We start from the raw sequence: 24,550 nt of genomic DNA, 5'->3' as shown, positions 1-24,550 counted from the left end.
AGTTAAAATTTTTACATAATCTCTTGCTCCTTCTGCCTCTGTAACTCAGCTTGCTCCTTGCAAAGTCTGGATCATGTAGGTCATGTAGTCTCAGAAAGGGGGGGCTTACAATACTAGGAACTGGAGCTTATCTTACTCACCCTTGTTCTGCTCTTTGCAACTGCCCAGCCCCTGCAAACCTGCTTAATCATGCCTGTCCATGTAAAGGTCAGGCATCCTCCTTCCCATCTTGACTGCTGTTTCCAAGCATGCAAAGCCCCTTAGTTTAAACCAGCCTACTAGCAGCTAGTGTTGCCCACTATAGTCTGTCTATAAAAACTCTATAATCTTTTTGTTCTGGGCTCAGAGCTTAGGGTGCTAACTCCTTTGGGCCCGCTGGTGTAATAAAACTGAGTTCTCTAACTCTCCCAAGTGTGGTGCTTGGTTTCTGCAACACCAAGACCCAGGCGCGGGAGCACGCCCACAGACTCCTGCAGGGCAGCTGAGGACGCGCCCAGTCCAGCACTAGCACATCAACTCTGGCGGAAAGACGCCTCCAGATCCAGCCAAGCCAGGCGGGAGAACACGCCCAGACGCAGGACTGCGGTGCATTCCCTGAACGAGGCATAGCGAGGCCAGAGGACGCCAAGAGGGAGCCGCGCTGGTGGCAGCTGGGGAGCAAGGGAAGAGCCAGTTAGCGCCCGCTGAACTGTGCCCACTGCCCTCTCTGCTGGCCCAGAGCCCTGTCTACCCTGGCAGCAGGGAACTCTGAGGATACTGAGCACCAGGAGCAGGGTGTTCCAGTCACCGGTCGGGGTGAGAATTTCCTAGAAAAGCTGCTGAAGCTTTGTGTCTCTGCTCAGGTAGATTGTACTAACTTCTTGATGACTGTATTGTATGACTGATATGTATAAATCACATATATTTAGTTAATATATTAACTTTAAATATATAAATGTTTACTAATAGTTTATATATTAACTAGGATCTAGTTAATATTAATATATATTAATATATTAGTTCTTATTTAGTTAATATAGTAACATACTGCACATGTTAACAAGCACAATATATGTAATTTAGTTAAAAGATGTCCCTATAATATTATTCTCATATGTACCTAATTTAGTTAAAAACAAACCAGGATGTTTACTTAAGGTGGCAGCAGAGTCTTCTCTGAGAAATACGTATTTTTTGTTTTTGCCGCACTGTTGTGGGAGCTTAGTTACCTGACCAGGGAAACAACCCAAGGAAGCTCAGAGTCTTAACCGTGGAACTGCCAGTGCTTTTCTTGATAATCATTTTCTTATTTTGGATTGTGTGCATTTTCATACATTAATCATTTTTGAAATTCCTCTTTTCCCTTTCTTGAGATAAATTCTGTTTGTCTCAAATACTTTCTTTTATAGTATTGCTGTGCTCAATGTTCAAATGTCTTATTTGCCTTATTCCCCAAATGTGTCTTCTTTTGGCAACCTTGAGTTTTAATGGGAGCATTGATGGAAAAAAAAATGCCTATTCTTTTCTTTGCGTTAAAAAATCTGAAAAGCATAGTGATGGAATAAATGTTAGGTATTAAAGCAGGACTCCAAGCAACAGTTAGAACCAGACATGGGACAACAGACTGGTTCCAAATTGGGAAAGGAGTATGTCAAGGCTGTACATTGTCATGCTGCTTATTAAACTTATATGCGGAGTACATCATGTGAAATGCTGGGCTGGATGAATCAGAAGCTGGAATCTGGATTTCTGGAAGAAAATATCAATAACCTCAGATACGTAGATGACACCACCCTTATTGGCAGAAAGTGAAGAGGAACTAAAGAAGGTGAAAAAGGAGAGTGAAAAAGCTGGCTTAAAAGTCAACATTCAAAAAATGAAGATCTTGGCATCCGGTCCCATCACTTCATGACAAATAGATGGGGAAACAATGGAAACAGTGAGAGACTTTATTTTCTTGGGTCCCAAAATCACTGCAGATGGTGACTGTAGCCATGATATTAAAAGATGCTTGCTCCTTGGAAGAAAAGCTATGAACAACCTAGACAGCATATTAAAATGTAGAGACATTACTTTACTGACAAAATCAGTATACTCAAATCTATGGCTTTTCCAATAGTCATGTATGGATGTGAGTTGGACTATAAAAAACTGAGCACCAAAGAATTGATGATTTTGAACTGAGGTGTTGAAGAAGACTCTTGAGAGTCCCTTTGACTGCAAAGAGATAAAACCAATCATAAAGGAAATCAGTCCTGAATATTCATTGGAAGGACTGATGCTGAAGCTGAAGCTCCAATACTTGGGCCACCTGATGCAGAGAACTGACTCATTTGAAAAGACCCTGATGCTGGGAAAGATTGAAGGCAGGAGGAGAAAGGGAGGACAGAGGATGAGATGGTTGGATGGTATCAGTGACTCAAGGAACATGAGTTTGAGCAAGCTCCTAGAGTTAGTGATGGACAGGGAAGCCTGGCGTGCTGCAGTCCATGGGGTCGCAAAGAGACAGGACACAACTGAGCGACTGAACCGAACACATATTCAAGTTTCCCAAACTGTCTCCAAATGATTTATGAAAAAATTGCTATTTCAGTCTGGAGCCAATAGAGGACCACCCCTCGCATTTGGCAGTTAAGTTAAAATTTAACCTGTTCTCTTCAGGATCCTTGAGATTCTGGGCAGGTTACTTTTAAGACACTGCTCTGCTGCTTTCTAAAATGCATAAAAGCCTCCAGAGAGACCACAACTGTGGACGCGAAGGTCTATGGGAAATGTAGTCTTGAATCCGTCTGTTTCACCGCGCGGCATTCTGGGAAGAGCATTCTGGGCTTCTTCCGCGAATGTGCAGCCGTAGCCCCGCCTCCTCCCTCGTCTTCTCTGAAGTCTAGGGGAGCGGTGTCGTAACGTGGGGTTCTGCTCGGAAAATGAAGGGTGCGCACCTGGGGTGAGAGTGCGAGGGGGCGAGGGGTCAGCTGGGAGGGGGTGCCTTTGTGCCTGGCAATGAGAGCGGAAAATCTTTGAAACGCACTCCCACCAGTGCGTACATGCCGGAGCGGGCCATCAGCCTGGGGAAGGCCAGTAAGGGGTGACCGGGCTCTCGGGCTCCCAGGGTGCAGGTCGGGTTGGTCCGGTTAAGAGCAGGTGTTCAGTCTAGGCTTGGTTGTGTGGGACCTTGGACTTGGCCCCGCCTGCAGCCTGACAGGGGAAAAAGTCCATGTCGGCGACAGGAGAGAGAGTGAATTTATACCGCTGATGATGGCCATGTGTCTGCAATGAGAACCCTAGCTCTGGAGCCAGACGAGCCTGGGTAAATGCCAGGTCTGTCACCTCTAAGCAGGGTTACAGAAGGAACCTGGATAAGAGTCCAGTTTCTCATATGAAAATGATACTAATGATGACTGTTTTATGGCGTTGTTTTGAAAGTTAGACCTAAGTCATCCCTTGCAAAGTATTTAGACAAGTGCCAGATAATGAGCACTGAGTAAGTTACAGTGCTATTATAGTTGGAAGACACTTTATTCTTTTTCATTGGATGGCTTCATGTAACCTCACAACCACTTTAACAAAAACGGAGGCTCAGGGTGGTGGAACGATGTGCTCAGGTCATAAGTTAGTGGCGAGGGAATTCAGACTGAAGGGCTGGTATGCTTTACTTACAACCTCAGGCTTTATCTAAATATCACACCAGCCTAAAACCGTCATTGGAGCCTTCACAGCCCTTAATAAAGTGGCCTGCCCTCAGTTTCCAGAAATACAAGGAACGTGAATGTAGATGGAATCCTACCATGTGTCAGATGTGTTCTGAGAATTATAGTGTCTCTTCATGTCACTTGGGGCAAACAGAGGTACCTGGCCCCTTCTGCATTGTCAGGGTGTCTCTCTTTTACTCGTAATATTATAATGAATTCCAAGAATTAGGCATTTGCTCCTAAAATGAATTTGTTTCTTAGATCCACATCCCACTTACCTTGAAATAAAGCGATCCTTGTGAGGTTGGAAGCAGGGAGTCTCTGTAGAAGGGAGTCTTACCTGGAAGAGAGCATGCATAAGACTTCAGACCTCACTCCAGAATCTCATAGCAGAGACATACTGGGCCTAGAAAGGAGTAGATCCTAAATTTGCACGATCAGAAGCTGTTCTTAATCCCCTGCTCAGAATGAGCCAGTCTTGGTGATGATGCCACCTCCAGAAGCCACCAGACTCTTGACAGTGGGGAGTTTGGGCCATTGCTGAGAAGAGCAAGGTGAGCTGAATTGGTCCGGGGCAGGCTACTCAGGAGGAGACATTTTGTTGGAGAGCTTGTGAGGGCAAGGGCTGGGGGTAAGAAATAACCAGCAGAGGGAGGAAATGCTGTCTCTGTTCCCCTTAAATGGCCCCCACTTATGACAGATGCTGTGTTGCTGTCACATGTGTCCATCACATGTGACACTTGTGACATCCTGACTCACAGGATCCCAGAATGATGATATGTGAAGGACTTTCCAAGGTCTTCTATTTTAACTCTCTTGAAAACTTTAAAGACATTGAACCTGAAAGGTTCAGTAATATGTCCAGGGAAACTCAGTTTGTGACAAAATTAGGAGAACAGTGCGCTTGATGCTGTCATAGGTTAGTCACCAAAAGCATCTTATCAAAAAGGCCTTTTAATAAATACATCACAGCTAAAACAATTAAAATTCCTTGCTTATAGCATCCTGTCTAGACTTCCTGTGGATTGTTTATACCAGGGGGTAAATAATATTATTAATAGTAAGAAAAATAGATAAATGATACATACTGAGTATTTTTCTGCTAAGTTAGTTTTAATGAAAGAATAGTGTCTTATTCTTTGGTGTATTTAATTAAACTAATCTGTTTTTATTTATTTGTGTTAGAAGGACATTATTTTTAACCAGTTGAGAAAGTTTACATTCACTTAGTAAAAAACCATAGATGTAACCCTCATGGTCATCTCAGAGTCACACAAAGAGAGGTGGTGCCACCTGTACATGATCCCTCTCATGCCTTTTCAAGGCTCAGAGGAAGTTGAGGAAAATAAGGAAGAAGATCCCCAGTTGGGGTGCTGAGATTGGGGGAGGTGAATCTGGGAGCTATACAACAGGTTAAATCTCATGACATCCATCTTCTTTCTGTCCTCTCAGCTGAACCACAATTCTCTACTCTCCCCAAAGCAGAAAATGAACATGATTCAGGTGAGCTCTTCATTCTTTCCCCATTCTGCATTGTATTGGATTTATGAGTCTAAGAAGCATCCATGTATTAATGGAAAAGGAAAAATAGAAATAGATCAAGTCAATCTTAAGGGATAATATATACACTGTCTTACTATTCACTGTGATGTCTGCTGTCAGCCTTTGATAGGTAACCTTTGTCAGGGTAAGTAGGTTACTTCCAGGAACCAGTTTGCTAAGATTTTACATTAGTCATGAATGCATATTAAATTATGTTGGTTAAAGAACCTGCCTGAAATGCAGGAGACCCAGGTTTGATCCCTGGGTTGAGAAGATCCCCTGGAGAAGGGAATGGCTACCCACTCCAGTATTGTTCCTTGGAGAATTCCACAGACAGAGTATCCTGGCAGGCTACAGTCCATGGGATTGCAAAGAGTTGGACACGACTGAATAACACACACATACACACACACACATTTTGTTTATCTATTGGAGCAACACTATAGCTTATTTCCTTTATAAATACTGTAAACAGTATAATAGATTTTCTAGTGTACTAAACAGAGAAGGCAATGGCAACCCACTCCAGCACTCTTGCCTGGACAATCCCATGGACGGAGGAGCCTGGTGGGCTGCAGTCCATGGGGTCGCTACTAGTCAGACACAACTGAGCGACTTCACTTTCACTTTTCACTTTCATGCACTAGAGAAGGAAATGACAACCCACTCGTGTTTTTGCCTGGAGAATCCCAGGGACAGGGGACCCTGCTGGGCTCCTGTCTATGGGGTCGCACAGAGTCGGACACGACTGAAGTGACTTAACAGCAGCAGCAGCAGGGTACTAAAATCCCTGTGTAAACCTTAATTGCTAATGAGTTTGATAAGTTGCTTCTTACATGTTTTCCTAGGACTTTTTGCTAGTACTGTATTTACGATTTTTATTTTTGTATTCACAAGTTGAATTACACATACTTTCTTGTTTCTGTGTCCAATTATGGTATCATGGCGTAGTCATAGTCTCATGAAAGGAAATGGGACATTTTTCTGCTCCTTTAATAATATTTTAGATGAGAAAATTGTGTTATGTGTAGCTTTTGTGAAGCTCACCTATGAATTAGGGCCTTATGATGACTTTTTGCATGAAGATTTTCAGTATTTATTGGTCATAAGTCTATGCTGGATTTGTATTGTTTTCTTTTGTCATTACATTTTCATAGAAAATTGTTCATTTTTATTTAAATGTATTTATATGAGCTTGTTAATAGTATTCTCTTAGGATTTCAAAGTATTTGTTTCTTATATCAGTAATTTCCTTTTTGATCAGCTTTAAAATTTTATTTCAGTATAATTGTTGCCAATCAGGAAAGGACAGAATATGTTCTATTAGGCCATATCTAAAGCTAAGAATTTCTGTGTCTAAGGGTCTTAGTATTCTGTGCTAGCAGTGGAATCTAAATATTGTGAGTAGAAGAACACACACTTGCCTTGTCTGTGATTTTTACCTTTGGGTACATACCTGTCAGCAGCATTTGTTGACGAGAATATGCTTTCTCCATTGAATTGCATTAGCACTTCTGAGGGAAATCAACTAACATCCTACGTATGGATCTGTTTCTGGATTCTGTTTACTTCTTTTTTTATTTTCTAAATATTTTTATTGAAGTATAGTTGATTTACAATGTTGTGTTAATTTCTGCTGCATGACAGATTCACTAAGTTGAATATATATATATGTGTGTGTATATATATATATATTCAGTACATTCTTTTTTATATTCTGTTCCATTATAGTTTATCACAGGATACAGAATATAGTTCCCTGTGCTGCACAGTAAGACCTTGTTGTTTATGCATCATATATATAATAGTTTGTATCTGTTAATCCCAAACTCCCAGTCCTTCCCTCCCCTGCCTCTGCTCCCACTTGGCAACCACAAGTCTCCTTTTTTATATCTTTGTGGACTCTGTTCATTTCTGATGCTCTTAAATCCTTTTGCTAATACCACATTTTCTTGATGAGTGTCTCTTTTGTCTCTTTACAGTAACTGTTGAAATAAATAACATGTGTCTTCCTACTTTTTTAAAGAGTGTTTTGGAAATTCAAAGTTCTTTGCTTCTCTATAGAAAGTTTTGAAAATCAGCTTGTTGATCTCAGGAAAACCAGCTGAGATTTTGATTTTGACTTCACTGACTCTGTAGAATGTAATATAGCTCAATTTGAGGAGAATTGGCATCTTGTTCAAAAATGAGTCTTCCAATTGATGAGCACATTATCTCTCTCACTTGGGGATTCAGAGGGTTTTCTCTTTTTTTTAAGGCTTTTTTTTTTTTTTTGATGTGGACTACTTTTTTCAAATCTTTATTAAGTTTTTTACAGTATTGCTTCTGTTTTGTGTTTTGGATTTTTAGCCATGAGTCATGTGGGGTCTTTGCTCCTTGACCAGAGATCGAACCCACACCCCTTGCATTGAAAAGTGAAATCTTAACCACTGAGTCTCCAGGGAAGTCCCAAGGTTTTCATTCTTATTCTTTTGAGTCAAAATCATAGTTCTGACTTACAGTTTTTACAGTTTAAAAGAAAAGCCTGTGTTTTGAAGATAAGACTCTAGTGGTGTAGTAGTGAAAGCAGGAACAATATAGGAAGCTATTTCTGTAATCCTAGCAAGGGATGATGATCGTAAGAGAGTTGTTTACAGAAGTAGTCGGATTCTGAAGGTACCTTAGGTAACAGCCAACAGTCTAAGCATGTGTCTTTCTTCTCTACAACTTTACAAATAGAGTATGTCATCAAACTTTTTGCATTGTTACAAATGTGATTAAAAAATGATAACTAAAATTTAGTTTCACAAGCTTTCTTCTTCTCATAAGTGAGGTGGAACATCTTTTTTGTTTGTAATTCACCTACATTTCTTTTTTATTGAACTGTTTATTTCTTATCAATTTTCCTGTTGATGTGCTCATTTTTAATTACTATATCCAGCATATCTTTATAACCATTTTTTGGCAATATAAATTGCACAGTTTTCCTGTTTTTTTGTATATTTTCTCTGCTCATGCTTTTTATTTTTATTTATAACTGTGGTGAATTGTTTGGGCATTTGAAAAATATTTATTGAAATATAGTTGATTTACAATGTTGTGTTGGTTTCAGGTATATAGCAAAATGATTCAGTTATACAAATACACACACACATATTTGTACACACACACACACATATATATACAGTGTATATATTCTTTTTGAGATTCTTTCCCATTAAAGGTTGATACAAGATAATGAGTATAGTTTCCTGTGCTATACAGTCAGTCCTTGTTGGTTATCTATTTTATATATAGTGATGTCCATATGTTAATCCCAAACTCCTATTTTATCCCTCCCCCCTTTTTCTGTTTGGTAACCAGAAGTTGTTTTCTGTGTCTTTGAGTTTATTTCTCTTTTGCAAATAAGTTCATTGGTATCTTTTTAGATTCTACATATAAATGATATTCTGTATTTGTCCCTTTCTCTTTATGCCTTACTTCACTTAATATGATAATCTCTGAATTCATCCATGTTTTTGCAAATGGCATAATTTCTTTTTTGTGGCTGAACAGTATGCCATTGTATGTATGTATGTATCTCTGCTTTTGTGTATATGTATATCTTCTTTATCCATTTTACTGTGGAAGAATATTTAGTTTGTTTTCATGTCTTGGCTATTATAAATCTGTTCAGTTCAGTTCAGTCTCTCAGTCGTGTCCGACTCTCTGCAATCCCATGAACCGCAACGCCAGGCCTCCCTGTCCATCACCAACTCCCGGAGTCCACCCAAACCCATGTCCATTGAGTCAGTGATGCCATCCAACCATCTCATCCTCTGTCGTCCCCTTCTCCTCCTGCCCCCAATCCCTCCCAGCATCAGGGTCTTTTCAGATGAGTCAGCTCTTCGCATCAGGTGGCCAAAATATTGGAGTTTCAGCTTCAACATCAGTCCTTCCAATGAACACCCTGGACTGATCTCCTTTAGGATGGACTGGTTGGATCTCCTTGCTATCCAAGGGACTCTCAAGGGTCTTCTCCAACACCACAGTTCAAGCATCAATTCTTCGGCGCTCAGCTTTCTTTATAGTCCAACTCTCACATCCATACATGACTACAGGAAAAACCAAAGCCTTAACTAGATGGACCTTTGTTGACAAAGTAATGTCTCTGCTTTTTAATATTCTGTCTAGGTTGGTCATAACTTTCCTTCCAAGGAGTAAGCGTCTTTTAATTTCATGGCTGCAGTCACCATCTGCAGTGATTTTGGAGCCCCCAAAAATAGTCACCCACTGTTTCCACTGTTTCCCCATTTATTTGCCATGAAGTGACAGGACCGGATGTCATGATCTTCATTTTCTGAATGTTGACTTTTAAGCCAACTTTTTCACTCTCCTCTTTCCCTATCATCAAGAGGCTCTTTAGTTCTTCGTCCCTTTCTGCCGTAAGGGTGGTGTTATCTGCATATCTGAGGTTATTGATATTTCTCCCGGCAATCTTGATTCCAGCTTGTGCTCCTTCCAGTCCAGCGTTTCTCATGATGTACTCTGCATATAAGTTAAATAAGTGTGACAGTATACAGCCTTGACATACTCCTTTTCCTATTTGGAACCAGTCTGTTGTTCCATGTCCAGTTCTAACTGTTGCTTCCTGACCTACATTCAGGTTTCTCAAGAGGCAGGTCAGGTGGTCTGGTATTCCCATCTCTTTCAGAATTTTCCACAGTTTATTGTGATTCACACAGTCCAAGGCTTTGGCATAGCCAATAAAGCAGAAATAGATGTTTTTCTGGAACTCTCTTGCTTTTTCCATGATCCAGCAGATGTTGGCAATTTATCTCTGGTTCCTCTGCCTTTTCTAAAACCAGCTTGTTTCCCTAGTCCTCTGGAAATTGTTCTGTAGTCAAATTGCGCTGACCTTCAAACCTGGGGATTCCTGGTCCCTTTATCAGATCCCCAGATTGGAATGTCTGATGAGGGGCCTAGAACCTTCGATTCACATTGAGAACTTCCTTTGCTGTTTTTCTCCAGTTTGTGCATCATCCACCTGGCAGCTCTATGGTAAGGCTCCAGGCTATATACTAGGGCTAATGTCAACACATTGCACCTCCCAAGACTGCTGCTGCTAGTGCTCCTGTCCCCACAGCAGGCTGCTGCTGACCCACACCTCTTCAGGAGACCCTGAAACACTCACAGGCAGGTCTGGCTCAGTCTCTTGTGGAGGTCACTGCTCCTTTCCCCTGGGTCGTGGTGCACACAAGATTTTATTTATGCCCTCCAAGAGTCTCTGGCAGGTATGGGGTTTGATTTTAACGTGATTGTGCCCCTCTTACCATCTCGTTGTGACTTCTCCTTTGTCCTTGGACATGGGTTATCTTTTTTTTTTTTGATGGATTCCAACATCCTTCTGTCAGTGGTTGTTCAGCTGCTAGTTGTGATTTTGATGTTCTCACTGGAGGAGAAGGGTGCACATCCTTCTACTCGTCCATGTCCTGGCTATTGTAAATAATGTTGAATGAACATTGGGGTGTGTGGCTTTTTGAATTGTCATGTTTTCATGCTATATGCTCAGTAATGGGGTTGCTAGGTCATGTGGTAAATTTATTCCTAGTTGGTTAAGGAATCTTCATGATGGTCTCTGCAGTGGCTGTACCAATTTACATTCTCATCAGTAGTACAGGAGGGTTCCCTTTCTCCACGTCCTCTCCACCATTTATTGTTGGTAAATTTTTTGATGATGACAATTCTGATTGGTGTGAGGTGATACCTCATTGTAGTTTTGATTTGCATTTCTCTAGTAATGAGTGACATTAAGCATCTTTTCACGTGTTTGCTGTCCATCTCTATGTCTTCTTTGGAGAAATGTCTACTTAGGTCTTCTCATTTTTTTAATTGGATTTTGTTTTTCTAATATTGAGCTGTTTATGTATTTTGTAGATTAATTGTTTGTCAGTTACTTTGTTTGTAATTATTGTCTCCCATTCTGAGAGTTGTCTTTTCATCTTTACAGTTTCCTTTGCTGTGCAAAAACTTTTAAGTTTAATAAAGTTCCATTTGTTTATTTTTGTTTTATTTCCATTGCTCTTGCTCTAGGAGGGGGTCAAAGAGGATCTTGTTGTAATTTCTGTTAAGGAGTGTACTGTCTGTATTTTCCTCTATTGGCTATATATTTTCTGGCCTTACCTTTAAGTCTTTAATTCAACTTAAGTTTGTTGTTAGGAAGTGTTCTAATTTCATTCTCTTACATGTAGCTGTCCAGTTTTTCCAGCTAGGAGGCTCTCTTTTCTCCATTGTATATTCCTGCCTCCTTTTTCAAAAATAAGGTACTCATGGGTACATGGGTTTATTTCTGGGCTTTCTATCCTATTCTGCTTAGCTGTATTTTTGTTTTTGTGCCAGTACCATATTATCTTGATGAGTGTAGCTTTGTAACATAGTCTGAAGTCAGTAAGATTGATTCATCTATCTCCATTTTTCTTTCTCACAATTGCTTTGCCTATTTGGGGTCTTTTGGGTTTTCAAACAATGTATAAAATTTTTTGTTCTAGTTCTGGAAAAATTCCATTGGTAATTGGATAGGGATTGCATTGAATATGTAGATGACTTTGGGTAGTATTCTCAAATTTTCACAATATTGATTCTCCTAATCTAAGAACATGATATATCTCTCCATCTGTTTGATCTCTTTCATCAATATCTTATAGTTTTTTGCATACATGTCTTTTATCTCTTTAGGTAGGTTTATTCCTAGATATTTTATTCTTTTTGTTTTGGGGATGAGTCAGATTGTTTACTTTTTGATTTTTTATTGTTAGTATAGGATCCAGGGGGTTTCTGTGTATCATTTGGTATCCTGCAACATTACTGAATTAGTTGATTAGCTTTAGCAATTTTCTGGTGGCATCTTTAGGGTATTCTATGTTTAGTGTCCTGTCATCTGCAGATAGTGAAAATTTTGCTTCTAGTTTTTCAGTCTGGATTCCTTTTATTTCTTTTTCCTTTCTGATTGCCATGGCTAGGACTTCCAAATCTATATTGAATAATAGTGGTGACAGAGTCAATTCCTAGGCAGGTTGATAAGAAGTCTTGGGTCCCTGAGGAGGAGAAAGGGGTCTTGGGCTCTCAAAGTAGAGATAGAGGTCTGGAATTCTCAAGGAGGAAGAAAGAACATCCTTTTTTTTTTTTTTTCCTCTACATTCCTTAATCTGATTACACAACAAACAACTCAGTTTAAACTCCGTGCTAAGGACTGTTGTTGAAGCTGAAACTCCAATACTTTGGCCACCTGATGCGAAGAGCTGACTCATTTGAAAAGACCCTGATGCTGGGAAAGATTGAGGGCAGGAGGTGAAGGGGACGACAGAGGATGAGATGGTTGGATGGCATCACTGACTCGATGGACGTGAGTTTGGGTAAACTCTGGGAGTTAGTGATGGACAGGGAGGCCTAGCGTGCTGCAGTTCATGGGGTCACAGAGTCAAACATGACTGAGTGACTGAACTGAACTGAAGGATTATATAATAGCAATGTGTCCTGCTTGAGGACAGTTTCTCCTTCCTGAAAACCTTTTGGCTAATCCTGTTATCTTAAAATGTAAATTACAGCAGTGGATCTAGTAAGATCTTTACAACCTTGAGACATTCTTTTGATTTTTTGTAATAACTAATGAAAAAATGTGTATAACTCGCTTGCTAACACTAGCGAGGGGGGCATTCTCCATCCCCCTTCTGATGTCAATGTCAGAGGCTTTCTCTGTCCCTTTTCTTACTCTAATAAAACTGCTACACAAAAGCTCTTTTGAGTCATCAAGGCTGGTCCTTGGTCCCGAAGCTAAATCTTCTTCAGAGATCACAAATCTGACATCATTCACCGTAAGCTATCAGTGGCAAGAGTGGGCGCCCATGTCATGTTCCTGATCTTAGAGGAAATGCTTTTAGTTTTTCCCCATTGAGAATGTTATTTGGTGTGAGTTTGTTGTATATGGTCTTTATTATGTTCAGGTAGGTTCTTTCTATGCCAGTTTTCTGGAGAATACTTATCATAAATGGGTGTTGAATCTTGTCAAAAGCTTTCTCTGCATCTATTAAGATGATCATATGGTTTTTATTTCTCAATTTGTCAATACGGTGTATCACATTTATTGACTTATGTATATTCAAGAATCCTAGCAGCCCTGGGATAAACCCCACCTGATCATGGTGTATGATCCTTACAATGTGTTGTTGGATCTGTTTGCTGTAATTTTTTTGAGGATTTTTGCATCTATATTCATCAGTGATATTGCCCTGTGATTTTCTTTTTTTGTGGTATCTTTGTCTCGTTTTGGTATCAGTGTGATAGTGGCCTCATAGAATGAGTTTAGGAGTATTCCTTCTTCTGCAACATTTGGAAAAGTTTGAGTAGGGTTCAGTTCAGTCGCTCAGTCGTGTCCAACTCTTTGCAACCCCATGAATCACAGCACACCAAGCCTCCCTGTCCATCACCAACTCCCGGAGTTCACTCAAACTCAGGTCCATCGAGTCGGTGATGCCATCCAGCCATCTCATTCTCTGTCGTCCCCGTCTCCTCCCGTCCCCAATCCCTCCCAGCATCAGAGTCTTTTCCAGTGAGTCAGCTCTTCACATGAGGTGGCCAAACTATTGGAGTTTCAGCTTTAGCATCAGTCCTTCCAATGAACACCCAGGATTGATCTCCTTTAGAATGGACTGGTTGGATCTCCTTGCTGTCCAAGGGACTCTGAGGAGTCTTCTCCAGCACCACAGTTCAAAAGCATCAATTCTTTGGTGATCAGCTTTCTTCACAGTCCAACTCTCACATCCATACATGACCACGGGAAAAACCATAGCCTTGACTAGACGGACCTTGCTATCTAAGTTGGTCATAACTTTCCTTCCAGGGAGTAAGCGTCTTTTAATTTCCTGGCTGCAATCAGCATCTGCAGTGATTTCGGAGCCCAAAAAAATAAAGTCTGACACTGTTTCCACTGTTTCCCCATCTATTTCCCATGAAGTGATGGGACCAGATGCCATGATCTTTGTTTTCTGAATGTTGAGCTTCAAGCCAACCTTTTCACTCTCCTCTTTCACTTTCATCAAGAGGCTTTTGAGTTCTTCTTCACTTTCTGCCATAAGGGTGGTGTCATCTGCATATCTGAGGTTATTGATATTTCTCCCAGCAATCTTGATTCCAGCTTGTGCTTCTTCCAGCCCAGCATTCCTCATGATGTACTCTGCATATAAGTTACATAAGCAGGGTGACAATATACAACCTTGACATACTCCTTTTTCTATTTGGAACCAGTCTGTTGTTCCATGTCCAGTTCTGACTGTTGCTTCCTGACCTGCATACGGGTTTCTCAAGAGGCAGGTCAGGTGGTCTGGTATTCCCATCTCTTTCAGAATGTTCCACAGTTTATTGTGATCCACACAGTCAAAGGCTTTGGCATAGTCAATGAAGCAGAAATAGATGTTTTTCTGGAACTCTCTTGCTTTCTCCATGATCCAGCGGATGTTGGCAATTTGATCTCTGGTGCCTCTGCCTTTTCTAAAACCTGCTTGGACATCTGGGAGTTCACGGTTCACATATTGCTGAAGCCTGGCTTGGAGAATTTTTGAGCATGACTTTACTAGCGTGTGAGATGAGTGCAATTGTGCGGTAGTTTGGGCATTCTTTGGCATTGCCTTTCTTTGGGATTGGAATGAAGACTGACCTTTTCCAGTCCTGTGGCCACTGCTGAGTTTTCCAAATTTGCTGGCTTATTGAGTGCAGCACTTTCACAGCATCATCTTTCAGGATTTGAAGTAGCTCAATTGGAATTCTATCACCTCCACTAGCTTTGTTCATAGTGATGCTGTCTAAGTGATGCTCCACTTGACTTCACATTCCAAGATGTCTAGCTCCAGGTGAGTGATCACGCCATCGTGATTTTCTTGGTAGTGAAGATCTTTTTTTTTTACAGTTCTTCTGTGTATTCTTGCCACCTCTTTTTAATATCTTCTGCTTCTGTTAGGTCCATACCATTTCTGTCCTTTATCGAGCCCATCTTTGCATGAAATGTTCCCTTGATATCTCTACTTTTCCTGAAGAGATCTCTTGTGTTTCCTATTCTGTTGTTTTCTTCTATTTCTTTGCATTGAGTAGGGTAGGTGTTAACTATTCTCTAAATGTTTGATAGACTTTGCCTGTGAAGCTGTGTGGCACTGGGCTTTTGTTTGTTGGAAGATTTTTGATCATGGTTTTGACTTCAGTGCTTGTGATTGGTCTGTTCATGTTTTCTGTTTCTTCCTGGTTCAGTCTTGGAAGGTTATACTTTTGTGACAATGTGTGCATTTCTTCCAGGTTGTTCATTTTTTTGGCATATAGTTGCTCATAGTGGTAGTTTGTCTGCTGTAGCTTCTTCGTTTTCATTTCTAATTGTGTTGATTAGAGTCTTCTCCCTGTTTCTTTGATGAGTCTGGCTAATTGTCAACTTGGTTTATTGTCTCAAAGAACCAGCTTTTAGTTTTATTGAACTTTGCTCTCTTTCATTATTTTTTCATTTATTTCAAAATAAATCAAACATCTGATCTCTATGCTTTCTTTCATTCTACTAACTTCGTCAGGTTTTTTGTTTTTTTTCTAGTTGCTTTATATTCTAAGGTTAGGTTGTTTATTTGATGTTTCTTCTTTCTTGAGGTTGGCTTGTATTTCTGTAAACTTTCTTCTTAACACTTCTTTTATTGCATCCCATAAGTTTTGAGTTGTCTTTTTTGGGGATAGTAACATACTGTTTTGATGACTATAGCTTTGTAGTATGATCTCTAGTCAGGTAGCCTGATCCCCTCTCCCCGTCCCCCCAGTTCTATTTTCTTTTTCAAAATTACTTTTTCTATTCAGGGTCTTTTGAAGACATTTGATCTTTATATTGTCGAATTTAGCATTTTTTTCTTTTATGCTTTGTTGAATTTTAGTCTTTGTTGGGCATTACCCAATATAACGATGTAAAAGAATTGTTCTGTGTAGTCTTTCAGAATATGGTTTTATTTTTTACATTTAAATCTTGAGTACATTTTAATTTTTCCTGCTCTGTGGTGTGATATATAGACCTCTCTTTTTCCAGATGGCCATCTGTTTATCCAAATGACATTTGTATCCAGCCTTTTCTCACTTATTAAATGATGTTATCTGTATTTAAATGGGAAGGTGATTCTGTTTATCATTCTTCCTACTATCCACTTTCTCTAGTTTAAGCTTAGACATCTTTCTGGGCTCTCACTAGTGCACTGCTCCTTTTGCTCACTTCTACATTTGCATTAGACTGTGGACAATAGTGTTCTAATTTTCTTTTATCTAGTATTACCTTACCCTCTATCTTCCAGAATTTTTTCAAAATTCAGGCCTTGTGCTGGGGTTTTTCTGCAGTCCTCTTTTGTCATATTTTTATTACTTTAAAAGCTTTGTATTTTACCCAAACGTGTATTTGGAGACAGGAGATATAAGTATGTGTGTTTAGTCAATTCCATTAAACTAGAGAAACAGTTTCTGGTTGTAATTCTCCCTGGTGGCTCAGATGGTAAAGCGTCGGCCTGCAATGCAGGAGACCTGGCTTTGATCCCTGGGTCGGGAAGATCCCTTGGAGAAGGAAATGGCAGCCCACTCCAGTACTCTTGTCTGGAAAATTCCATGGACAGAGGAGCCTTGTAGGCTACAGTCCATGGGGTCGCAAAGAGTTGGACACAACTGAGCAACTTCACTTCACTTCACTCTTAATATTTTTGTTTTCTCTTTTTACCACTGAGAAATTATTTCTCAGCCTTCCTGGCTTATCTTTATACCTTACTTTTAAATTTTGTTATTCCCTTGAATTTATTCCTTGGTTGTTTTCTTTCCTAAAATTTCTATATCCTTTCTGAACCAGCCCTTTTTCTCTAATGACTTCAATTATCATCTTCAGGACTGTCTCCTAAATCCTTTTTTTCATTTTAGACCTCCCTTCTCCATTCCAGGATCATGCAGCCAGTCACGAAATAATTCCATTTGTAAATTCCACAGGTGTTTTGAGTACAATTGAACAACATCTATTCTCTGTGACCCAACCTCTGATTCTTATTTATTTTTCCAGTCTCTGTGTATATCATCAGCATCTATCAGTTGGTTGTGGAGCATTTCTTTATATAGCTATACAAAAAAAAAAAAAATAGTGACCAGATTTTTTTCCTCTAAGGATTAATTCCCATTCTTTATCTCTGTTGCTTTGCCTTAGGATAGAGCATCCCTAAAATTGGGTAGTTTGTTTTGTTGCTGAAGATATTCATATAGAGTGATAGTTCTAATGAGGAGAGATTTTTCTTCCTAGGAGACATTTTCAAGTATTTGAAGAGGTTTTTGACTGATGCTATTGATAATCTGATTAGTAGAAGTAGGGATACTGGTAGACATCCTGGAATACACAGGATAGTCTTCCACAGAAACAGCTTTATCTGGTCCAGAATGTCAGTAGTGCCAAATTGCAGAAACCCTGTTCTAGAGCAAAGGCAGAGTTGGTCATCTTTTATAGCATTTTGTTTTAAACTCATAAACAGTTAAACATATGTTAGGAAAAAACCATGGTTTGAAAGTATACACTCACCCCAGTGTTCATTGCAGTGCTGTTTACAGTAGCCACAGCGTGGAAGCAGCCTAAATATTCATCAAAGAATCTATATAGGTGTGGTGCATATATACAATGGAATGTTACTCAGCCATTAAAAAATGAAATAATGCCATTTGCAGCATCATGGATGGAAAGGTGGGGAGGGAGGGATAAATTTGGAGTTTGAAATTGACATATACACACTGCTATGTTTAAAATGATAACCAACAAAGACCTACTGTATAGCATAGGGAACTCTGCTCAGTATTCTGTCATAACCTAAATGAGAAAGGAATTTGAAAAAGATTATATATATATAAATCTCTTTGCTGTACACTTGGAACTTATCGAATATTGTAAATCACCTATAGACCAATATAAAATAATAATTAAAATATAAACAGAAAACATAGTAAGAGTTAGTTTTCAAAAATATTTTCTACATCCTGATTCTGAACCCTCAGATTGAGTGGAAATATATTGTTACAGGAATCAGTGTCATTCAAGGATGTGACCGTGGAATTCACCCAGGAAGAGTGGCATCAGATGGACTCTGCTCAGAGGACCCTGTACAGAGATGTAATGCTGGAGAACTACAGTCACCTCGTCTCAGTGGGTGAGCAGACCTTACCATGCAACTTCCTCAAGAATGCAGATTCAGTTTTTTCTTTTTTTAAATATTAATCACTTTTATTGAGAAATATTAAATGAAAGATAAAATTCAGCACTTCATTGTACAAATCAGTAAGTTTAAAAAGTTATACAGTAGATTATCATCATCAGAGTCATGGTTTGGAATATTTTCATCATCCCCCCAAAATTCCTGTATCCCTTTGCAGTGAGTCCCTTCCTCTCATAGCTCTTTTCAGATGCCAACCAATCACTGATCTATTTTCTATTTCAGTACTTTTTCCTTGTTTTGAATCTTATATAAATGAATTTATATATAGTACCTTTTGTCTGACTTCCACATTTAGCATGATGCTTTTGAGACCTCTGTGTGTGTATCACCAGTTTATTCTTCTTATCCTGAGTAGAATTCTTTTGTGTGCATATACCACAGTTTGCTATTCTTTCAGCTCATGGATACATGGGTGTTTTTCCAGTTTGGAGCTATTATGAGTAAAGCTTCTATGAACATTCACATGTAAGTCTCTGTGTCAATATGTTTTCATTTCTTATGTAAATACCTAGGAGTGGGCTTACCTAGTCTTCTGGTAAGTTTATATGTAACTAATTCAGAAAGTTCCAGATGTTTCCCCATTGGGTCTACTACTATTCATGCCTATAAGCAATGCCTAAGAGTTCTCATTGCTGTTTGGTTACCAGCATTTGGTTTGGTAAGTCTTACTATTTTTAACCATTGTAGTTGATGTCTATTTGCATCTTATTGGATTTTAATTTGCATTTTTCTGGTAATTAACAGTGTTGAACTTCTTTTCATGTGCTTTTTAACCGTTCATAATCTCCTTTAATGAAGTTTTTCATCAAATCTTTTGCCATTTTTTTTCGTTTTGTTTTTTGGTTTGGGTCTTATTGTTGAGTTGAAGGAGTTCAGATCTTACCAGATGCATGTTTTGAAAATGTTTCTTCTCCAGGTCTGGCTTGCCTTCTTAGAAGAAAATGTTTACAGATGGTTTTGGTGTATATATACTTAAAAATTTTTTATATGACATGAATAAGATTCAGGGATTTAGAACAATTGTATTCTTCATGTTTCCCCTAATGGTTATATCTTACATAATTATAGTATAGTCTTAACACAAGGAAATAGGCATTGGTACAATGAATGTGAATAGCTCTATATCATTTTTTTACTTTATAATTTTTTATTGAGGCATGGTTGATTTATAATATCATGTTAGTTTCAGGTGTACAGCAGAGTGATTCAGTTAAATATTCTTTTCCAGATTCTCTTCCCTGATAGATTGTTACAAAATACTGAGTATAGTTCTCTGTACTACAGAGTACATCCTTGTTGTTATCTATTTTGGGTTGGCCAAAAGGTTCACTTGTTTTTTTTTCTGTAAGATGGCTCTAGAAGTGCTTTAGTTGTCTTTAATCAAACATGACAAAAGTGGTTTGTGCAGTTTTGTGCTGGAGGTTTCTTGCTGGACAATACTCCGTGGTCAGGTAGACCAGTTGAAGTTGATAATGATCAAATAGAGACATTAACTGAGAAGAATCAATGTTATACCATGCAGGAGATAGCTGACATACTCAAAATATCCAAATCAAGATTTGAAAGTCATTTGCACCAGCTTGGTTATGTTAATCACTTTGATGTTTAGGTTCCACTTAGGCTAAGTGGAAAAACCTTCTTGACCATATTTCACATGTGTCTATCTACTGAAATGTAATAAAAATGTTCCATTTTTAAAACAAATTGTGATGGGTGTTGAAAAGTGGATACTGTACAGTAATGTGGAATGGAAGAGATTGTGGGGGCAAGTGAAATGAACCACTACCAATCACACCAAAGGTGTCTTCTTCCAAGGAAGATGGTGTTGTATATGGTGGGATTGTAAGGGAATCCTCTGTTATTAGCTCCTTGGGAACCAAACAATTAATTTCAACAAGAATTGCTCCCATTTAGACCAACTGAGAGCAACACTTGATGAAGAGTGTCCAGAATTAGTCAACAGAAAATGCATAGTCTCCATCAGGATAATGCAAAACCACATGTTTCTTTGATGACTAGGCAAAAACTGTTATGCTTTGGCTGGAAGTTCTGATTCACCCACCATATTCACCAGCCATTGTACCTTCAGATTTCCTTTTATTTTGGTCTTTACAAAATTAACTTAATGGAAGAAATTTCAGCTCCATGGAGGACTGTAAAAGGAACCTGGAACAGTTCTTTGCTCAAAAAGATAAAAAGTTTTGGGGAAATGGAATTATGAAGTTGCCTGAAAAATGGCAGAAGGTAATGGAACAAAACAGTGAATTCATGGTGCAATAAAGTTCTTGGTGAAAATGGAAAATGTATCTTTTTTTTAAAATCAAAGGAACTTCTTGGCCACCCCAATAGATAGCGGTGTGTATAGGTTAATCCCAAACTCCTAATGTATCCCTGTCTTCTCTTTTCCCCTCTGTTAACCATAAGTTTATTTTCTGTGTCTGAGTCTGTTTCTATTTTTAAATAAGTTCATTTGTATCTTTTTTTCTTTATTCTGCACAAAAGCATAGTTCATGATATTTTTCTTTTTCTGTCTGGCTTACTTCACCATAGTTCAGTTCAGTTCAGTTGCTCAGTCGTGTCTGACTCTTTGTGACCCCATGAATCACAGCACACCAGGCCTCCCTGTCCATCACCAACTCCCGGAGTTCACTCAAACTCAGGTCCATCGAGTCGGTGATGCCATCCAGCCATCTCATTCTCTGTCGTCCCCTTCTCCTCCCACCACCAATCCCTCCCAGCATCAGAGTCTTTTCCAGTGAGTCAACTCGTCGCATGAGGTGGCCAAAGTATTGGAGTTTCAGCTTTAGCATCAGTCCTTCCAATGAACACCCAGGATTGATCTCCTTTAGAATGGACTGGTTGGATCTCCTTGCAATCCAAAAGACTCTCAAGAGTCTTCTCCAGTACCACAGTTCAAAAGCATCAATTCTTTGGTGCTCAGCTTTCTTCACAGTCCAACTCTCACATCCATACATGACTACAGGAAAAACCATAACCTTGACTAGACAGACCTTGGTTGGCAAAGTAATGTCTCTGCTTTTTAATATACTATCTAGATTGCTCATAACTTTCCTTCCAAGGAGTAAGCGTCTTTTAATTTCATGGCTGCAGTCAGTATCCGCAGTGATTTTGGAGCCCAAAAAAATAAAGTCTGACACTGTTTCCACTGTTTCCCCATCTATTTCCCATGAAGTGATGGGACCAGATGCCATGATCTTTGTTTTCTGAATATTGAGCTTCAAGCCAACCTTTTCACTCTCCTCTTTCACTTTCATCAAGAGGCTTTTGAGTTCCTCTTCCCTTTCTGCCATAAGGGTGGTGTCATCTGCATATCTGAGGTTACTGATATTTCTCCCAGCAATCTTGATTGCAGCTTGTGCTTCTTCCAGCCCAGCGTTCCTCATGATGTACTCTGCATATAAGTTAAATAAGCAGGGTGACAATATACAGCCTTGATGTACTCCTTTTCCTATTTGGAACCAGTCTGTTGTTCCATGTCCAGTTTGAACTGTTGCTTCCTGGCCTGGTTTCTCAAGAGGCAGGTCAGTGGTCTGGCATTCCCATCTCTTTCAGAATTTTCCAGTTTCTTGTGATCCACACAGTCAAAGGCTTTGGCATAGTCAATGAAGCAGAAATAAATGTTTTTCTGGAACTCTCTTGCTTTCTCCATGATCCAGCGGATGTTGGCAATTTGATCGCTGGTGCCTCTGCCTTTTCTAAAACCTGCTTGAACATCTGGAAGTTCATGGTTCACATATTGCTGAAGCCTGGTTTGGATCATACATATCAATAATTACCTTAAATGTAAATGGATTAAGTGCACCAACCAAAAGATATATAGACTGACTGAACAGATGAAAACCTGTGCATGTATGCAGTTCCGCTTACCGCTTCACTCTACTTGATCCCCCCAGATTGTATGTAATTATTTTATATTGTTAGGTTAATTGTTCCCATTATGACTTGCAACTGTAATTCTCTTTTTGTCTATTGATTGTGAAAACTGATAAACATCTTTCTCTATTGTGATTATGTAATTGTAACAATACCATTATATCGTCATTGGTCAACAGAAAAATGATAGAATTCTATATCACCAAAACTCCCATTTAATAGAAAAACTTGTAATCACTTTTTAAAATTCAGATGCTTATCAGAATTATCTTGGAATTTTTTGAAAAATACAAATGCCCAGGTTTTGCTTTTTTTTTTTTCTCACCAGAGCTCCAGATATGTTTCTAATGAGTAGCCATGTTTAAAGACTATTGGACTGTATGAAGATCTTTTACTTTTATCTAGTTTATTTCACTTTTTCTATTTCATATTTAGTGCTCCCATTTCATTTATGTTTCCAGTTTCTCCATCTCTTCTTTTTTTTTTTTTTTATGTTCTTTCTCAAGCCTTTATCAAGCATAGTAGAAACGCTCTTGTATCAGTTCAGTTCAGTTCAGTCGCTCAGTCGTGTCTGACTCTCTGCGACCCCATGAATCACAGCACGCCAGGCCTCCCTGTAAATAATATGTATAATATATATATTTTAGAAAACTTATGAATTTTTGCCTAACTAAAAAATTTATGGCATTTTTATTGTACTTGTTTGACTTAGTATAAATAGAATGTTAGATTTCTAACTTACATAAATAGATATGCAACAGGCAACAAAAGTTTACTGTATAGCACAGGAAACTATAGTCAATATCTTATAATAGCCTATAATGGATAATAATTTTAAAAATAATATATGCGTATATGTATAACTGAATCACAAAGAAAAGAATTCTACTGTTTGAAATTTAGTAATGTTTATCTTTTTTGCCAGTTTTTCTAAATGTCCTATGGACATCTAATAACAATGTATGAGACACAAAATTTTAAATATATTTGTATAGGATATGAGTACTATAAATAGAAATCTGTTTATAATATTTAAATTATTAATGACCTCATTCAAGATGCTCCTATTCTTATTTTTTCTGCACTTGATAAAATATTGTCAGAGAAATGTTATTATGTCTTACTATGATTATATATTTTTTTGTTTTCCCTTATATTTCTTATTTTTGCTTTATGTATCTTTGTTTCTTGGTTGTTAGGTGTCTAACGGTTTATGATGTCTATCTTCTTTGTGAGTTGTATCTTTTTTGAATAAAATACTCATCTTTGTTTCATTTTAAGAGGAAAAAAGACAATTTGGTACTGACACAAAAACAAATATAGATAAATGGAACAGGATAGAAAGCCCAGAGATAAACCCATGTACTTGTGGTCACCTAATCTATGACAAATGAGGTAAGACTATACAATGGCAAAAAAGCAGTCTCTTCAATAAGTGGTACTGGGAAGACTGGACAGTTACATGTAAAAGAATGAAATTAGAACATTCCCTAACACCATATACAAAAATAAACTCAGAATGGATTAAGGACCTAAATGTAAGGACCCTATAAAACTCTTAGAGGAAAACATAAGAACACTCCTTGAAGGAAATGGCAACCCACTCCAGTATCCTTGCCTGGAAAATCTCATGGACAGAGGAGCCTGGTGGACTGCAATCCATGGGGTCACAAAGAGTCAGGCACAACTGAGCGACTAACACTTACTTACCTACTTGACATAAATCAGAACAAGATGTATTTTGACGCACCTCCCAAGGTAATGAAAATAAAACAAGTGGGACCTAGTTAAAAGCTTTTGCAGAACAAAGGAAACTACAAACAAGACATAAAGACAACCCTCAGAATGGGGGAAAATATTTGCAAACAAAACAACTGACAAAGGGTCAATCTCCAAAATATAAATAATTTTAACTTAAGTAGTAAAAAAGATCATGCAGTTGACAGTGTAAACACAGGGAACAAATCAGTCATTTGTGGGTGGGTAAGCCAAAGAAGGCTCAAACTACCACACAATTGTGTTCATCTCACACGCTAGTAAAGTCATGCTCAAAATTCTCCAAGCCAGGCTTCAGCAATTCGTGAACCATGAACTTCCAGATGTTCAAGCTGGTTTTAGAAAAGGCAGAGGCACCAGAGATAAATTGCCAACATCCGCTGGATCATGGAGAAAGCAAGAGAGTTCCAGAAAAACATC

At 38.8% G+C, this 24,550-nt stretch overlaps 1 protein-coding gene across 1 annotated transcript in view; it reads left to right on the top strand.

Moving 5' to 3' along the window:
* Positions 1 to 2,832: 2,832 nt before the first annotated feature.
* ZNF782 (zinc finger protein 782) overlaps positions 2,833 to 24,550 on the top strand; it is a 36,935-nt gene continuing 15,217 nt past the window's right edge. The window contains exons 1-4 of the mRNA XM_088838126.1: positions 2,833 to 2,923; positions 4,135 to 4,222; positions 5,121 to 5,171; positions 18,268 to 18,394. Coding sequence (XP_088694252.1) covers positions 5,157 to 5,171; positions 18,268 to 18,394 — 142 coding nt within the window. The 5' untranslated portion in view covers positions 2,833 to 2,923; positions 4,135 to 4,222; positions 5,121 to 5,156. The remainder of the gene's footprint in view (positions 2,924 to 4,134; positions 4,223 to 5,120; positions 5,172 to 18,267; positions 18,395 to 24,550) is intronic.

The sequence above is a fragment of the Moschus berezovskii genome, chromosome 7 (genome assembly GCF_049115385.1).
Source record: "Moschus berezovskii isolate FMDL1 chromosome 7, NW_MosBer_1.0, whole genome shotgun sequence".
NCBI classification, from domain to species: Eukaryota; Metazoa; Chordata; class Mammalia; order Artiodactyla; family Moschidae; genus Moschus; species Moschus berezovskii.
This window is presented reverse-complemented; position numbering and strand designations above follow the sequence as displayed.